Here is an 18,683-nt window from a genome sequence, read left to right as displayed (position 1 = left end):
TATCAGGATAATATTTTCTAACCTAGAATGTGATAGTGTACTCATTTTCACCAGATGTGGTAGTTGGATGTTAATTTTAATATTTTGAAATGTGTGGTGAAACAATACTTGAAAGTATTCAAAGAAGGACTTTCCTTCAATCTGTGAAGAACTCTTGTAAAGATTATCTTTCTGTGAGATACTTGGATGTTAAGTTGTTAATATAGCTTCACTATGCCTTGTTACATCCGCCCACTACAGGTCAAGTTCATGCATTATTGAAGGTAAGCAATCATTCTTATCTGAAAACTGTTAAATATCTCATGCCATACTTTCAGCTGCCAAGGTCTTCAATTTCTGGAGTTTCCTTCTTAAACCTCTCCATTTCTTTAATCCTCTTTTTCTCTTTAAAACCAATCTCTGTTATCAAGTTTTTGGTCATTGGATTTAATAAATCTTCTCTATTCCTATAAGGCCCATGAGGACCTTGTGACACTGATTTGCCTCACTGAACAACAGTTAGCTTCACTGCATTGGTCCCACTATATACTGTACTATTTTGGGAATATTTTATACAGTGAGATTGAATAAAACAACATGCATTTGAAGTCTTCTACCTATTTCTTTTAGAAAGCAAAGAATAATTTCAATGCTTTTTCACTTAATTCTTTTTCAAATCAGTATGATTTTCATAGTTCCAGATGCAATCACCTTTATTAACTCATTTCAAGCTATGCAGGAATGTTCTTTTATACTTCTCCAAGAAAAGGCAATTTTTTCCCAGACTTTACAATTAGAGCTAGAATTTCTTCCCTCCACTCTATTTATTACTAGGATTTTCCCTCCTCATCTTCACAGCAATCTCCACCCTTACCCAACCTCATAAAAATGCCCTCAGTGCTGGGAGCCACGGACCAGGTGGTGCATGTGGCTGAATCCAGGATTCTGCCGGAGTTCGTCCAGATTCCCTGGTCACTTCTGGATTTGGGACTTATGTGCAGCACGTTTATTCACTTTTCCCCCTCTGTAGAAGAAATGTGTGACCAGTTTGTCAATCAGTAGTAACGAAGGCAAGTGGAATCAACCGATGAAAGGGATAATATTTAAAAAACTACATGTAATTTCAGTTTAAGAAGAATCTTCAAGAAAATATTCTAATCTTAATGTTTATTAATAACCAACATATATTTTGTTTCAGGATATGGTACCTCATTTAAAACATCACATAATCTGAACTATCATTACTCTGGTAAGTAAAAGGTAAACAGTTCCTACAATCACAAATTATTAGTTCACCAACTAATATTATTATTGTTTACTTTGCTTAAAGTTGTCAATTAATATATTAAATTACATGGTAGCTAATACTTAATGCTAGTCAAATATCTTGTGTACTTTCATGCTGTGTTAACTAACTGATGACTGCACCATTGCTGTTGGTTGTGATTTTTCCCCTCCAACACTATTTTCTGACACCCGCCTACATTCTCTCCACCAATGACTGTGGTCCCATTCTTCTCTCCCCATCCCCTAGGCCTCTTCCTGCCCCCTACCACCCTCTTTACTCCTTGAACTGAACACACAATCCTATTGTTTGACTGCACTCACACTGCAATGGTAGAATGTTCAGAGGAAGGGTTGCTGAGTGCATTCATGTTTATTTAAAGATGCATGGTGCTGTGGGCCTCGTGCACAAATTTTACCGTGACCTTGACATAATATTTGTTACCCTGATGTGTGTTTCACCAGGTGCCAGAGAATTCCTGGGCCAGCAGCTCCAGGAGTTTCCATGCACACATCATGCATGCCTTAGGGGACAGCACGTGCTCATTGTGGAGACCCAGGTCTTCACAGCACGTGAAAGGCCAGCCTCATTGAAATGGAGCCCTGTGCAGTACTGCACAGCCTAGACTGTGTGTTAAATTCCTTAACAGTGGGAATTAAGAACCACCTGAATCAGAGGCAAGCATGCTATGAACTGAGTCACAACTTGTTTTAACACGTTTATTTATTATTTATTGAGATACAGGGTGAAGTAGGCCCTTCTGTCCCTTTCAGCCGTGCCATCTGCAACTCCCGATTTAACCCTAGCCTAATCATGGGACACTTTACAATGAACAGTTAACTGGTACGCCTTTGGACTGTGGGAGGAAACCAGAGTACCCTGGGGAAACCCACGTTGGTCATGAGGAAAACGTAAAACCCTCAGCGATTCAGGAGCAGCTTCTTCCCCTCTGCCATCCGATTCCTAAATGGACATTGAACCCTTGAACACCATCTCACTTTTTAAAAAATATTATTTCTGTTTTGCACTATTTTAAATTTAACTATTTAATATATATATTTACTGTAATTGATTTATTTCTATATTATCATGTATTGCACTGTACTGCTGCTGCTAAGATAACAAATATCATGACACATGCTGGTGATAGTAAACCTGATTCTGATTCTGAGCTCCTTATAGGCAGGAGCTGGAACTGAACCCAGGTAACCTGCACTGTAAAACACTGTGCTAACCACTACACTTTTGTATCACTCCATTTGCTACTAGTACTGCAAAGGAGTTACTTCTACACACACTTCCTAGTGAGACAGCATTATTTCCTGCTATGCCATGATTCAGTTTTACATCAATTTCTCCCTTGTAGTAAATTCCTATATCATCATCATTATGTACTGTGTCGTACGACGTGGGAGATCATGGTCTTCCATTGTTGCCTATGGGGAAGACCCCCTCCACGCTGTTGTTCTTACTCTTTTCTCTATCCATGACTGTTCTTGGCAAATGTTTCCACAGAAGTGGGTTGCCATTATCTTCTGGGCAGTGTCAATAAATTCCTATAGCTACATGAATGATACTTATTTCCTTAATAGACCCCTAAGTGATCATGTAATCTGTTCATTGGTTTCTCATGAACTGCTCAAATATATATCCTGAATATTTTCCCCTCAGTAATTAAAATTTCCATTTCCCTATCTGAATATCAATGAAACCAAATACTTAAAAGCATTTTACAAAGACATAAATATTTATTGAGACATTTTTAATGCCTTCATTAGAGACCTTGTTTCAAGGTTCAGTTTTTTCACAAAGCCTGGTCTGCTGGTTAGTACTTTTTTTTCTTGGAACTGTAAATTGGATTGAGCAAACTGACAAATTGCCCTAGACACCATTTCCCAGGAACTGCTGAATCAGCCATACTAATGCAGCAATTTTTAAAAAGTCTTATAACCCATCTAGCTCTGCTTTTGCTGAGATGATTTCCAAAGCTGAATTTCCAAAGTTCCTGAGAAGAACAAAGTTATATGGCATGTTTTTGGAAAAAAAAGCTGTGAGTTACCCAGACATAGCAACGGACCTAAGGAAAGCAGTAGGACTGGAAAGATGCTCAAAGCCAGAGACAAAAGATCTTGATAAATTTTACTGCATGATTATTTTCTTGCATTTCCCACCCACTCAACAGCCACATGAGTTGATAGGTTAAACGTGGCTTTATTTTTGTCAGCCAAACATCACACCACATCCAGACTATCTGTGAACAATGCTACCAAGTGGGTATATGGTATACCCAGACTGTTTTCAGCATAGAGGTGCAGTCCAATAATAAAAGGGTTTTAAGAGACTGTGGAAATATGTAATATGGGAGAGAGTAGATGTTCAGTGTGATGCATCGAAGCAGCAAAAGAAACACTGATTTTATTGATCTCAACAAGGGGATTAACTGAAAAGTGCTTCCCAATAGGGAAGGAAATGAAGTGATATCCTAAAGAACCTGTCCTGTCACATTTTTAAAAAAGAACATACCGCCCACAGAGGAAAGTAAATGCGTTTGAAGACTTGAAAATAAGTTATTTATGAAGATTATTGAAACTACTAAAATCTGTTGATTTTTTTTTCTCTCTTGCAGCTGTTGAAAGAAATAATTTAATGAGACTTGCACAGACAATACCATTCACTCCTGTCGATCTCTTTGGTAATTTATGCAACTTTCTCACTATTTGCCTCTGAAGTTGCCAGTAAGGTTGGAGGTAGGCTGGAAATGGGAAGAACAAGAAGATGAGCACTATAGTTGTTTCAAGTTTACTCAAGATTGCTTATTGTCATTCTTCAGTATGCAATTGTAATGGAGAATGAAATGATTATTACTCCGGATTCAATGCAGTTTAAAAAACACACAATAAGCATAAAGAAAATGATTTTTAAAAAATCAATAAATACAAACATAAAAGCAATTCAACAAAACACAAAGTACAAGTAACTGCTATATAAGTAGATAGATTGTATGTATATTAAATAATGCTTGGTGATATGTGGTGGTGGGTGGGATGGATGTCTTCAGGTGAAAGCATATGCTTCCTTACACTTGTCATCAAAATGCAACAGAATGTTGTCCTATCTTTGAGTCTAGAGAGATGTTCTTCTGCAGGGTTCTTGAATCATTTTCATCCTCAAAACTTTGAAAAGCAGATAGGATATAAATTTGAAAAGGACAACATTTACACATCTGTGGGGTAAAATGAGAAGGCATAATAAGAGAGCTAGTAAAAACACAATGACACAAACAACTGTCTATATAATCTGATCTACATTTTAAAATATTCAATTGGATTAAAATGTGTGTTGAGCCGTAATCCCCTCATTCTGGATCTTATTCTACATTTGTGGTGTAATCTGTTCAGTCTGACCAAATCTGATGTTTTTTAAAGTCTTTGAAATAAAGTTGAATACTTCTCTTTCTTCTTATTCTCCTTTTTGTTATGAATTCCATAGTGGAATGTAGGAGTAACTCTGAAAGAGGTTTTCCATTGGCTAAAAATGGGACTTTGATTCAAGTTTTTCTGCAACCAGCAGCATGGACGGGTGCATTGGGTTCATTTTATATATATATCTCTGCCAACAAGCAGCTCCCAAAACCTATTGGTGCACTGATTAGTTGAGCTGATTCATAGTTTACATTTATTTTTGAAAACAGTATTTGTGTTTTTTTTTTGAATGTCAGATCAGAGATTAATGCAAATGCCTGGCTTTTCAGTCAATAACATTCTCAAGAAATTGTCTTCATCTTGTGTGACTGTGCAGCTGGTGAGGAGGTAACTATCTACCAACTTGAGGAGAGTTCATCCGTGAACCTGGACAAGAGCATGTCCTCCTGGTCCCAGCGTGGTTTGGCCGCCATGATTCACGTCCTTTCAAGGGAGGAAATGGACGGGGGTCTTCGCAGGGCTTTGAAGGTGTGTTGCACTTGGTCGGAAGAGGATGTGCTGAAAACTGGGCAGACATACATCATCAAGTCTTTCCAGCCTGAGGTAGTCAAAACCTGGCAGAAAGTCTTTCGCGAAGGCACAGTCTTGCATCTCTGTCTGAAGGTAAGTGATTCAGAGCTGGATATTCAAAATAGAATGAAGGTTAGCGTAAAGCCTGATTTATACTTCTGCGTCAACGCATTGCCGTAAGTACTGTGTCGCCGCAAACCCTACGCAAAGCTGATGAGGATCCCTACGCGACAGCCTGCGTTGCTGCAATGCACACCTCTCCCAAAATGTAACTGCGCATCGTGGCAACGCAAAATGCAACAGCTGTGATTGGTCCGCTTGGTAGCATCGCATTTCATCCTACGCTGCAATAGCTTCCCATTGGGTGACTGAAGGGCAGGGAAGGAACTCTGGCTGCAATGCTCTCCATAAAGCTTTACAGACCTCCGAAATTATGGAGGACACATTTCGCTTTTATGAAAAAAGACGCTCGCTTCTTGTTTACCCCGAGGAAGGCTACCATGACCATGAAGCCTTGTGCGGGCAGGTGAGTGTGCATGCATGACGTGCGCGAATTGCAGAGCGATGCAGACACACCAACACACAAGGATAAATGCTGACAATGCACGTGGGCCACTTGCGTAGGTTATGGCGTCCAGTTAACGCAGAAGTATAAATCAAGCTTAAGAGTTGAGGAGCTGAAACTTTGGCTCAAGTGGTTTCAGCAAGGAGCCCCAGGTCAGTCACAGATTAGCACAGGTGAGGTTTTTATTTTCCTGTTGATCCATGATCTTTGACATAGTGTAGACAAAATGGCAGTCATGGCAGTGGAATGCTCCTCCTGCAGGATGAGGGAACCACCGTCTCCCTGATTGCTGCATCTGGGGACAGGCATCTAGCCGCAGCTCCTGACAGACTGGTTCAAGAAAATGAAGGTGCAGCTGGATGAACTTGTGTTCATCCAGGAAGCTGAGGATATCATGGATGAGAGTTTAAGTGAGGTGGTCACACCTCACGTGCAGGCTAGAGATAGATGAGTGACCACTAGGAGAAGTAAGGGGAGAAGGCAGTCAGTGCAGGGTTCCCTTATAGCCATTCCCCTCAGTAACAATTATATCCTTTGGATTCTGTGGGAAGGGGATTGACCTTTCAATGGCCAGTGACAGTGGCCAGGTTATTGGTATTGTGCCTGGCTCTGAGGCAAAGGAGGGAAGGATGAAGTCCGGTAGAGTGATTAGCGATGGGGGACACAATAGGAGGAACGCAGTCAGGCGTTTCTGTGGCCACAGTCAAGACTCCAGGTTGATATGTTAACCTGGCCAGGGACAGCTGCTACAGGGCGTTCTGAGAAGGGAGATCGAGCAGCCAGTGATTGTCCATTTAGATACCAATGACATAGGCAGGAGCAGAGATGAAATCCTACAAAAAGATTCTAGATATCTAGGTAGGAAGTTTAAAAAGTAGGAGTTCCAGGGTTATAATCTGAGGATGAGTATCCTGAGGTAAGGAATAGATACATAGTGCAGGTTAATATGAGGCTAAGGGGCCGGTGCAGAAGGAAGGGCTTCAGATTTATGGATCATTGGGCTCTCTTCCAGGGCAGCTGGGACCTGTACAAACATGACAGTTTTCACTCAGAGAGGATCCAATACCTTCGCCAGGTGGTTTGCTGATGTTACTCAGGAGGGTTTAAACTAAAGTCGCAGGGGGATGGGAGCCACAGCAGCAGGGCAGCTTGAGGTATATTTGAGGGCAATAAAGGTGGTATGACAAGTAAGACTGAAAGGAAGGGCAGGTGAATAAATGTGGGACCAATGGGTGAAAATGTGTTTACTTCAGTGCTCGGTGCATTCTGTGTAAGGATGATAAACTTAGAACCAGGCTCGCAGCTTGGGATTGTGCTGTTGTTGCCGTTACAGAGACCTAGTTGCATGAGGGACAAGACTGGCAGCTCAACATTCCAATGTTTCGTAAGTGTAGATGTGATGGAGAAATGGGGTAAAGGAGATGGAGGGGTTACATTGCTGATAAAGGTGAATGTCACAACAGGACTGGACATGCCGAAGGGCTCATGTACAGAGGCAATTTGGGTGGAGCTCCAAAATAAGAAGGGTGCAATTATGCTGAAGGGCCCCCTATAGCCACTGAAAGATGGAGGAATAGATGTGTAGATATGGAGAGATGTAGAAACAACAGGGTTGTCATAGCAGGATACTTTACCTTCCCCGGTATCGATTGGAACTTCCTTGATGATAGAGGGTTAGATGCAGCAGAAGTTTGTCAGTGCTTCTAAGAGGGGTTCTGGAAACAGTATGTGGAGAGTCCAGCTAGAGGGGAAAATATACTGGCCTGGTTTTGAGAAATGAGCCAGGACAAGTGTCAGACCCAATAGTGGATGAATATTTTGGGACCACATCTAATTATGTTTTAAGATGGTTATGAGTAAGGATAAAATCAGATCTTGTGGGAAGGTATTAAATTGGGTGGAGGCCAAATTGTGACAGGATAAGGCAGAAGTTAAGTGGTGTTGATTGGGAGTAGTTGTTAGACAAGTACACATTTGACATGTGGGAGTTGTTTAAAGAGTTCAGGATTAGTATGTTCTGGTAAGGGTAAGGGCTAGGATGGTAAGGGACGAGAATCTTTGTGACCCACGAGATCCTAAATTTAGTCAGGAAGAAAAAGAAAGTGCACAGATGGTTTAGGAAGTTAACATCAGACTGGCCCCTTTTAGAATATAAAGATATCCAGGAAGTGCTCAAGCAACCGATTTGGAAGGCTAAAAGGGGTGATGAAATATCTTTGGCGAGCAGCCATTTTATACTTCTTTTAAGAGTAAAACAATTACTAAGGAGAAGGTAGGTGTACTTATGGATAAAGGAGGGAATTTGTTATTGGAGTTTGAGCAAGTGGCTGAGGTACTAAGTGAGTACTTCTTGTTGGTATTTGGAAGGATTTGGAGGATAGCAGAGAGGGGCATGTTAATGTGCTGGGACATTCTGAGATGAAGGAGAAGGTAGTTCTGCATCTTCTAAAAAGCACTAAGGTGGATAAATCCCCAGGGCCCAGTGGCATATATTCCAGGCTATTTTCAAGAAGCAACGAGAAAATTGCTGGGACTTTAACAGAGATCTTTGTGTCTCTGAGATCTTTCTCACGTTGTTCTCAAACATTCCATTAATAGATTAATCAAATAAAGTCCAATAATAATTGTCCTTAAGAAGGTTTATTTTAGTACATTTATACCAGAAATGTGTATTTGTGTGATTGGTTTCTTTCAGGAAATTCAACAGCAAAGAGCTGCACAAAAACTCATTCATAGATTCAATCAAATGAAGCCTCAAGCTATCCCATACACTCCAAGGTAAGATATTAGATGTAATAGGTGAATTTAAAAAGACAACTGATCATAGAATTCTCTTTGTGCTACATAAGTTATCAGTCTGCTGGAGCTGCATCAATGCATTGAGCAGATATCACAGATATCTATCCATGCATCCTTCAAAGCTGCCGTGCAAGTTGATAGGGTGCTTAAAAAGGTGTATGGTGTGTTGGCCTTCATTAGGCAGGATATGAGTTCAAGAGCAATGAGGTAATGCTGCAGCTCTATAAAACTCTGGTTAGATCACACTTGGAGCCTTGTGTTCAGTTCTGGTCACTTCATAAAGATTTTCAGAAATCTTTAGAGAGGTGCAGAGGAGATTTACCACGATGCCACCTGGATTAGAGAGCATGTCTTATGAGGATAGGTTAAGTGAGCTAGGACTTCCCTCTTTGGAGAGAAAGATGATGAGAGGTAACTTGATAGAGGCCTATAAGATAAGAAGCATAGATCAAGTGGACAGTCAGAGACAATTTCCCAGAATGGGAAAGGCTAATACAAGGAGGCGTAACTTTAAGGTCAAAGAAGAGAATATCTTCAGATGCTGGAAATAACTTTGAGGTGTTCGGATGGGGAAGTATGGGGGGATATCCAAGATAGTGTTTTTTTAGAGTGGTTGGTATGTGAAACATGTTGCTGGGGATGGTGGTAGTGGCAGATATATTAGGGACTCTTGGATAGGCACATGGATGAAAGAACAGTGGAGAGCTATGTGGGAGGGAATAGTTGATTGATCTTGGAGTAGGTTAAAGGATCTGCACAACATTGTGGGCTGAATTGCTTGTACTGTGCTGTAGAATTCTATGTTGTAGACCAAACATCTAGATAACTTCATGCATGCAAGAATGGGATTCTTATGTATGATATAAGAACATAGGAACATAAGAAATAGGAGCAGGAGTAGGCCACCCGCCATTCAGTAAGGTCGTGGCTGATCTGTCCGTAAACTCAGCTCCATCGACCTGCCTTTTCTGCATAACCCTTAATTCCCCTACTATGTAAAAATCTATCTAACTGTATCTTAAATATATTTAGTGAAGAAGCCTCAGCTGCTTGCCTGGGCAGAGAATTCCACAGATTCACCACACTCTGGGGAAAAACAGTTTCTCCTCATCTCCATCCTAAATCTTCTCCCCTGAATCTTGAGGCAATTTCCCCTAGTTCTAGTCTCACCTACCAATGGAACCAACTTTCCTGCTTCTAGCTTATCTATCCCTTTCAAAATTTTGTATGTTTCTATAAGATCCCCTCTCATTCTTTTGAATTCCAGAGAGTATCCCAGGTGACTCAATCGCTCCTCATAGGTTAACCCCTTCATCTTTGGAATCAACCTGGTGAACCTCCTCTGTACTGCCTCCAAAGCCAGTATATCCTTCCTCAAGTATGGAGACCAGAACTGCACACAGTACTCCAGGTGTGGCCTCACCAGTACCCTGTATAGTTGCAGCATGACCTCCCTGCTCTTGAAATCAATCCCTCTAGCAATGAAGGCCAACATTCCGTTTGCCTTCTTAATAACCTGTTGTACCTGCAAGCCAACTTTATGCGATTCATGCACAATCACTCCCAAGTCCCTCTGCACAACAGCATGCTGCAATCTTTCACCATTTAAATAATAATTTTCTCTTCTATTATTCCTTCCAAAGTGGATGATCTCGCATTTACCAACGTTGTATTCCATCTGCCAGACCTTGGCCCACTCACTTAACCTATCTATATCCCGCTGCAGACTCTGCACATCCTCTGTACAATTTGCTTTTCCACACAGTTAGTGTCATCAGCAAATTTTGCTACGCTACAGTCAGTCCCCTCTTCCAAATCATCAATGTAAATGGTAAACAGCTGTGGGCCCAGCACTGACCCCTGCGGCACCCCACTCAACACTGACTGCCAACCGGAGAAACACCTAACTCTCCGCCTTCTATTGGTTAACCAATCCACTATCCATGCCAATACACTTCGTCTGACTCCATGTGTCCGTATCTTATTTATAAGTCTCTTGTGCGGCACCTTATCGAACACCTTCTGGAAATCCAAGTATACGACATCCACCTGTTTCCCTCTATTCACTGCACTCAAAGAACTCCAGTAAGTTTGTCAAACAGGACCTGCCCTTTCTGAATCCATGCTGCGCCTGTCTAAATGGAACCACTCCTTTCTAAATGTTTCGCTATTTCTTCCTTAATGACAGCTTCAAGCATTTTCCCGACTACAGATGTTAAGCTAACCGGCCTATACTTGCCCGTCTTTTGCCTGCATACTTTTTTAAAAAAGTGCCGTGACATTTGCTGTCTTCCAAACCGTCGGGACCTGCCCAGAGTCCAGAGAATTTTGGTAAATGATTACCAACTCATCCACTATAACCTCTGCCAATTCCCTCAGCACTCTGGGATGCATCCCTTCAGGATCAGGGGACTTAGCTACCTTCAGGCCCTCTGGTTTGCTAATCACTATCTCTTTAGTGACAGTGATTTTATTGAGGTCCTCACCTCCCACTTCTTCCATAGCATCATTCTTTGGCATATTAGACATGTCCTCCACCGTGAAGACCGAGACAAAATAGTCATTCAATGCCTCAGTAATTTCCTTATCACCCAATATCAATTTCCCCTTCTCGTCTTCCAAGGGACCTACGTTGACTTTAGCCACCCTTTTCTGCTTTATATATTTATAAAAACTTTTGCTATCTGTTTTTATATTTTGTGCTGATTTACTTTCATACTCTATCTTCCCTTTCCTTATTTCTTGATTAGTTGTTCTTTGTTGCTTTTTAAAGTTTTCCCAATCCTCCAGTCTCCCACTACTCTTTGCAACTTTGTACACATGAGCTTTTAATTCGGTACTATCTTTTATTTCCTTAGTTATCCAAGGCTAGCTCTCCCCACACTTACTATCCTTACTTTTGACTGGAATATACTTTTGTTGAGCACTGTGGAAAAAATCTGTTTGAAAGTATTCCACTGTTCCTCAACTGTCCTACCAAATAGCTTGTGCTCCCAATCCACATTAGCCAACTCCTCCCTGATCCTGTTGTAGTCTACCTTGTTCAAGCATAATACACTAGTTTTAGATCTAATTATTTCATCCTCCACCTGAATGCAAAATTCAGTCATACTATGATCACTCTTTCCAAGAGGATCCCTGACGATGAGATCATTAATCTTACCTGTCTCATTGCACAGGACTAGATCTAGGATAGTATTTTCCCTTGTAGGTTTACTAACATGCTGCTCAAGAAAACCATCACGGATGCTTTCTATGAAGTCCTCTTCAGGACTTCCTTGACCAACCTGATTCACTCAATCTATGTGGAAGTTAAAATCCCCCATGACAACTGCCGTTCTGTTCTTACAAGCCTCAGTTATTTCTTGGATAATTGCCTCTGCCACTGCAATGTTTTTATTAGGTGGCCTTTAGACAACACCAACCACTGATTTTTTTCCCCTTACTATTCTTAATCTCTACCCAGATGGACTCTACATTCTGCTCCGTAGATCTTATATTGTCTCTCACAATCGCCCTGATCTCATCCCTAATCAAGAGTGCCACCCCACCTCCTCTGCCTTCCTGCCTATCTTTCTGTATTACCTGATACCCGTGGATATTTAATTCCCAGTTGTCTCCACCTTGCAACCAGATTTCTGTAATGGCCACTAAATCATATGCCTTGGTACGGATCTGTGCCACACTTTCATTAACCTTGTTTCTAATACTACGGGCATTTAGATAAGTACCCTTATACTCATTGTCCTTTTAGAATCTAAAGACCTATGCGATTTTTGCTTTTTACTTTTATGCACTCTGCTCTTACTTTTTTCTTCACTAACTCAATAACGACAATAGGTTCTTAATGCTTTTTTAAAAAAATAAATGCCAACTGTAGTTCTACAGACTCAACATCGAGAGTCCCACTCCAGAGACAAGAGCATAGCAATATAGACTTTCATTCTGGTGCTATATAGTTTAACATGCCATCATTCAGGTGTAAATGCTTTGGAAGAACATTAGTGGAGCGCTTCCTATTGCCCAAATATAGAACACAGATTGTTTTATTTTATCTATTGTTTTATTTATTTAATCATTTATTTTATTGCTTTTTATGTCAGTTGACCTTGTACAAATTGACAACTGTATTTCCGACACTGTGACTTCAAAACTACTTGCTTAATTTTAAAGGGATCAATGAGCTCGGAGACCAGAAAAAAAGTTCAGGATAAATGTAACACTATATGAAGTCGACTCTTTTTTTATCTGATCTCTATCTGCTCCCATTGCACGGCAGTCCCTAGAAAGAATATTACTGTGACCGTGGTGTTGATGGGACTGGAGGGTTAGGATGTTGACTATTATTTTAAAATGCTTCCACCCCTGTTCTACCATCTAGCATGCTTGAAAACTCAGCTCTATCTTTTGGATCTTTGTTCCTAGGGTGTTAATACAGGTGGTGCAAAAACTAGCCTGCCACCTCCCTCTCCCTGCTTCAAAGGGCAAATACGACTTTCTCATATCTTATCAGAAATGGAGATAATTGAAGGTGATTAAGGCTCCATATACAATATCATAAAATAATTCTGGTGTGAAGATCATCTTTTGTTGCCTCTAATCTATAATCTGTTTATAACATTGCAATCACAAGATGTTTGTCTTGCTAAATAGAAAAGAATATATTGGTGTTTAATCACATTTATATAGAGCAACTGCTGCTATATATTCAGAATTCAAATAGATGTATTCAGTCTCAAGTTTAGCATTAAATAAGAATTTCAAAGCTGACAAACTGCTACTTAGGTTGCAGAATGTTTTGGTTTTACAAGGTAATGATGCTGCCCATTTCAGAATAACGAATTTTCCATAAATTATGAAAAACATATAAAAGTAGAGCACAATATGTTGATTAAAATGGCCTACCTACTTGATCTTTCCTTATGTAAATCCCCTTTATCCAAGGAATCAATTCAATGGACTTTCCCTGATCTGTTTCTGATACAAGCATAACCCACATTAAAAAAGGATACCAAAACCATAGGGGTAGTCTCACCAATGTCCAGCACAGTTGTAGCAAGACTTCTTTAGTTCTGTAGTCAGCTACCCCTTGTAATAAAGGCCAATGTTCCATTTATCTTCCTAACTACTTGAAATTGTTTCCACGTTTCATGTATGAGGAAATGTGGATTTCTCAGTATTGCTGCATTCTTTGTTTTTTATCTATTTAAACAATGATCTAATCTCCCATCAGCCTGCTGAATGGGATAACTTCACATTTGTCCACATTACATTTCATCTGCCATATCTTTTCCACTCACATCCTTGCCCATCTACAATGCATATTACTTCAGTAGAATCTTTCCGGCCTCTTCACGACTTACATTCCCACCTCTCTTTGTATCAAACTTGGCCATGGTGTACTCTGTTTATTCAACTAATTCACAAATGTTGATTATAAGTACATGAGAGGCAGCCCACTCTCGATACGACTACACCATCTTGCCTATCTGAATTTGAGACAATTATCCTAATGCTTTATTTTTTTTATTTAACCAATCATCTCTCTATTATGCTTCCAACTCCAGGAGTTCTTGCTTTATGCTGTAGCCTTTGTGGGACCTCATTAAATACCTTTTGCAATTCTAAATATATTCTATTTGCAAGTTCCCATGAATATATTTTGCTAGGTATATTCTCAAAGAACTCCAGCTTTGGCAATAGCAATAACTTTCCCTTGTCTCTGTTGAATTATATTATTATTTTTTAAATGTCTTGCTACCATTTCTTTAGTAGTGAATTCCATCAATTCTTCATAGGCAGGTATCAGATTAACAGGCCTGTGATTTCCTTCCTTTACTTGAATTTGATGTTGTACTTGCAGTTTCCTCTAGGACCTCAGGAAAAAAATTTGGAAACATAGAACCAATTCATTCACTGTGTAGTTATTCCTTTTAAAGTTCAAAAGTTCAAAGTACATATATGTCACGAAATACAACCCTGAGTTTCATTTTCTTGTGGACATACTCAATAAATCCCTAATAGAATAACAGCAATCATTAAAGCAGTGAAAGACTACACTAACTTGGGCAAAAGACTGCAAACTGTGTAAATACAAAAATAAAGAAATAATGATAATAAATAAGCAATAAGTATCAAGAACACGAGATGACGAGTCCTTGAAAGTAAGCCCATTGTTGTGGAGTGAGTCTATAAAACATAAGGATTAAGTCACTCAGGTTTTCTTTCCTTTGTTTTCCTTTTCCTCCAGTAAAAATGATAGTTTTATCCTCCACCCCTTTTGTTTCTTTCCTAATCTATTATTAAGATGCTTTAAATATTTATTTCAGTTAGAAATAAAACATTTGTTCAGACTCCCTGCCTCTTCATTTGTCATTATTACTTCTCTAGTTTCATTTTCTAAGGCAGGAGGGGTCTGGTACAGGTGGCGGTGAAGGAGTGCAAGGGGTGGAGGTTGGCACAGGTGCAGACACACAGCCCTGAGACACCAGAGCAGGTCGCTTGATTCCTAAGAACTGGTTTATTAACCATTACAGAATGTCTCCCTTCTGCTTCCCACTCCCTCCCCATCTCCCTTCTGCTTTTCATAAACATGATTTCCCCTCTCCCTGTCCCCTTCTCATGCCTAGTCCACAACAGGGAACCATATTAGATTCAATTTTATCATCACTCACATGTCATGAATTTTTTTTTGAGGCAGCAGTATCGTGCAATACATAAAATGACCATAGTACTGTGCGAAAGTCTTAGGCATCCTAACTATATATATGTGCCTAAGACTTTTTGTTGGTTGAGCAACACACAAAATGCTGGAGGAACTCAAAAGGCCAGGCAGCATCGAAGGAAATGAATAAACTGTTGACGTTTCAGGACGAGACCCTTCTTCAGGACTCAGAAGGAAGGGGGAAGATGCCGGAATAAAAAGGTGGGGGGAAGGGGAAGAGGCTAGCTGGAAGGTGATAGATGAACCCAGTGGGGCTGAGAAAAGTCAAGGGCTGGAAAAGAAAGAAGATAGGAGAGGCGAGTGTACTATAGGAGAAAGGGAAGGAGGAGGGGACCCGGGGGAAGTGATAGTCAGATGAGAAGAAGTAAAAGGTCAGCGTCAGGAAGAAGGGGGAATTTGTTTGCCTGAAGGAGAAATCAATATTCATGTCATCTGATTAGAGGATACCCAGATGGAATATATGGTGTTTTCATGTTTCTTTTTGGTTTACCCTCATAATCTATTTTCTTCCTCTTTATGACTTTTTTTCAGTCATTCTTGGCTAACTTCTAAAATGTTTCCAAATTTTTTTGCCAACTCTAATCTTTGCTATATTGTGTGTCTGTTCCTTCAAGTTAATATTACTTATTTTCTAAGCTCACTTCAACAGCTTTAAAAGATCCTTTGAGAAGTGACTTCTGACCATACATTAATAGGAATACTATGTTCTTTGATAAAGGTTTCTGGACGTTTTTCTAGTATACTGCCATTCTGCTGGTCAGTGGCTGACGATGGAGAAATACATGAATGGTGAGTTCAGAAAGTACAACAACAACAACGGAGATGAGATTGTCCCGACAAATCTCCTGGAAGAGACCATGCTGGCCTTTTCCCACTGGACATTCGAGTACACAAGAGGGGAACTCCTCGTGCTAGATTTACAAGGTTAGTGTGTGGACCTTTGGCAGAAGATCATAATGACTTTTGTATTTATATTTTTAATATGCTCTTCTTCCTAATTCCATACTGCTTTTCATATGAGGGAATGGGGTAAGTGAGGAATACCGAGCCAATTGGTCATCGTAGAGCAAACTGACCTCGATAATATCTGGCACCAAGTCAAAGTCAAGTTTATTGTTGTATGCACAAGTACATGTATGTACCAGCACACTGAAACAGTTACTTACAGCAGCATCATGGTCATATATCATCGGACAAGCAGCATTCACGAGACAAAACATAAGCAATACCTAAGTTACTTACAATGTTTGCAAGAGGGAACACAATTAGAACAACAAAATAATGAAGTACACTTTAAAGTAAGGTGGTCATAGTGATGCGACGTTGTAGTGAATAGGGTTGTGCCATTTGTTTCAAGAACCAAATGGTTGAAAGGGAAACAGCTGTTCTTGAACCTGATGTTGTTGGGCTTCAGGCTTCTGTATTTCCTTCCCTGTGGTAGCTGTGAGAAATCTGTACTGGGAACAAACTGCCACTGTAAGACTAGATGGAGAAGTGAGTCAGTTTACAAAAATCAAGAGAGGCGTTAGACAAGGGTGTGTTTTCTCCCCTGATTTATTTAATGTGTACAGTGAAACAATATTACAAAAAATAAGAGACATCTTGGAAATCAAAGTTGGCGGTGAAAAGATCAATAATTTCAGATATGCAGATGCCACTGTGTTAATTGCAAGTACGGAGGAAGAACTACAAAACTTAATTGATATAATTGTTGAAGAAAGTGCAAAAATGGGTCTACCTATCAATTGCAAAAAGACAGAATATATGGTGATATCCAAAAAGAAGGAGAATCTTATTTGCAGGCTGAGAACAAATGGGGAAGACATAAAACAAGTAAAGAACTTTTACTACTAGGAAGCTGGGTGACATCAGATGGCAGGTGCGACTTGGACATCAAAAGAAGAATAGGGATGGCAAAAGACACCTTTACGAGAATGAAGAGTATACTGACCAATACTAAACTAGGCATGACACCCTGTCTCAGAGTACTGAAATGTTACGTGTATCCAGTTATGTTATATGGCTCAGAATGTTGAAAATATCTAGTAACATGAGGAAACAAATTGTATCAGCAGAGATGTGGTTTTTGAGGAGGATGCAAAGAATATCATGGACGAAACAAATACCTAACGAGGATGTCATGAAGAGAGCAAACACAAAAAGAGAAATGATGTATGCGATCATGAAAAGGCAACGTAACTTCATTGGATATGTGATTAGGAAAGAGGAGTTAGAATGCACGGTAATTATGGAAAAGATTGAAGGGAAGAAAGCAAGAGGAAGACAAAGACAAATGATGATGGAGACAGCAGCCAGAGACCTGGTAATGAATACCAATGAATTGATCCCCTTGACCTGAAACAGGAGTGTGTGGGCCATGGCAGTCAAAGCTCAAACTGGGCACGGCACCTGATGCTGATGAAGATGATAGTAGCTGTGAGAAGATGGCATGGTCCAGTTGATGGGGATCTTTGCAGATAGATGTTGCCTTCCTGAGACACTACATATCTACATCAGTAGTATGTAGATACTACTGACGATGGGGAGGGGTGTGCCTGTGAAGTATTGGGCAGAGTCTACTACTCTATACAACTTCTTATATTCTTGCACATTTGAATTGCTCTTTCAGACTATGATGTAACCAAGCACAACTGAACTACCAGCGAGAAACTTTCTTCAAAATGTTTGCGTCCTTTTCTTTTATGTCAGAGTTGTGCAGGACAAAAACAGGCCCTGCAGGTATCATTAAGTACCCATCTTATTCCATTTACCAGAATTTATTCTGTAGTCTTAATAGGTATAAAGTATAATGGGTCAATGTTAGGAAGTGGTATCACTAAGTCAATAGTCTGAACAGCCTGAATAATTTTTCATTGTTTTTATTTTCCTTAAGGGACCTGTAGGAATAATTGCTTCATTAAAAACTGGAGCATTTTGCCAGTAATTCTGGTTTCCAACTTGTAACTGCCCAATTATAAAGTATGCAGTGATCAGGATATATTTTTTAAAAAGTCATGATCTTGTCAAAATCTCCTTGCTATTGAGGAGTTACAAGTGCCCAGAAGCTGATTTGTAAATGGGAGGGAGAATAGATCTGGCAGGGATTGAATGGAGCTCGTGAAAGTGGATTGATATAAATTAAGGCAAAAGTAGTTTATCCAAGACTGGATGGTGGACATACAGAATGGCAACTTGTAATGATGGCATCGTTAGGAGATACAGCTGTGAGGAAAATATTGGGGTTTTGGTCAGTATTGCCAAGGGAAAGCATATTCATGAGGGAAAAGCGGGGTGATAAAGAAAAGTCCTTTATAGATTTTACTGGAAATGTTGCATGGG

At 40.0% G+C, this 18,683-nt stretch overlaps 1 protein-coding gene across 6 annotated transcripts in view; it reads left to right on the top strand.

Annotated features, from left to right (window-relative positions):
• LOC140211611 (transient receptor potential cation channel subfamily M member 6-like) overlaps nucleotides 1-18,683 on the top strand; it is a 177,080-nt gene that overhangs the window by 135,577 nt on the left and 22,820 nt on the right. For 5 of the 6 annotated variants that reach the window (XM_072281519.1, XM_072281520.1, XM_072281518.1 and 2 more), the window contains 6 exons: nucleotides 241-263; nucleotides 1,178-1,228; nucleotides 3,891-3,956; nucleotides 5,063-5,349; nucleotides 8,517-8,599; nucleotides 16,063-16,268. In XM_072281519.1, coding sequence (XP_072137620.1) covers nucleotides 241-263; nucleotides 1,178-1,228; nucleotides 3,891-3,956; nucleotides 5,063-5,349; nucleotides 8,517-8,599; nucleotides 16,063-16,268 — 716 coding nt within the window. Of the gene's footprint in view, nucleotides 1-240; nucleotides 264-1,177; nucleotides 1,229-3,890; nucleotides 3,957-5,062; nucleotides 5,350-8,516; nucleotides 8,600-16,062; nucleotides 16,269-18,683 lie in introns of those variants that run through there. The other variant, XM_072281523.1, reaches the window with a different exon arrangement.

This window comes from Mobula birostris, chromosome 17, assembly GCF_030028105.1.
Source record: "Mobula birostris isolate sMobBir1 chromosome 17, sMobBir1.hap1, whole genome shotgun sequence".
Lineage (NCBI taxonomy): Eukaryota > Metazoa > Chordata > Chondrichthyes > Myliobatiformes > Myliobatidae > Mobula > Mobula birostris.
This window is presented reverse-complemented; position numbering and strand designations above follow the sequence as displayed.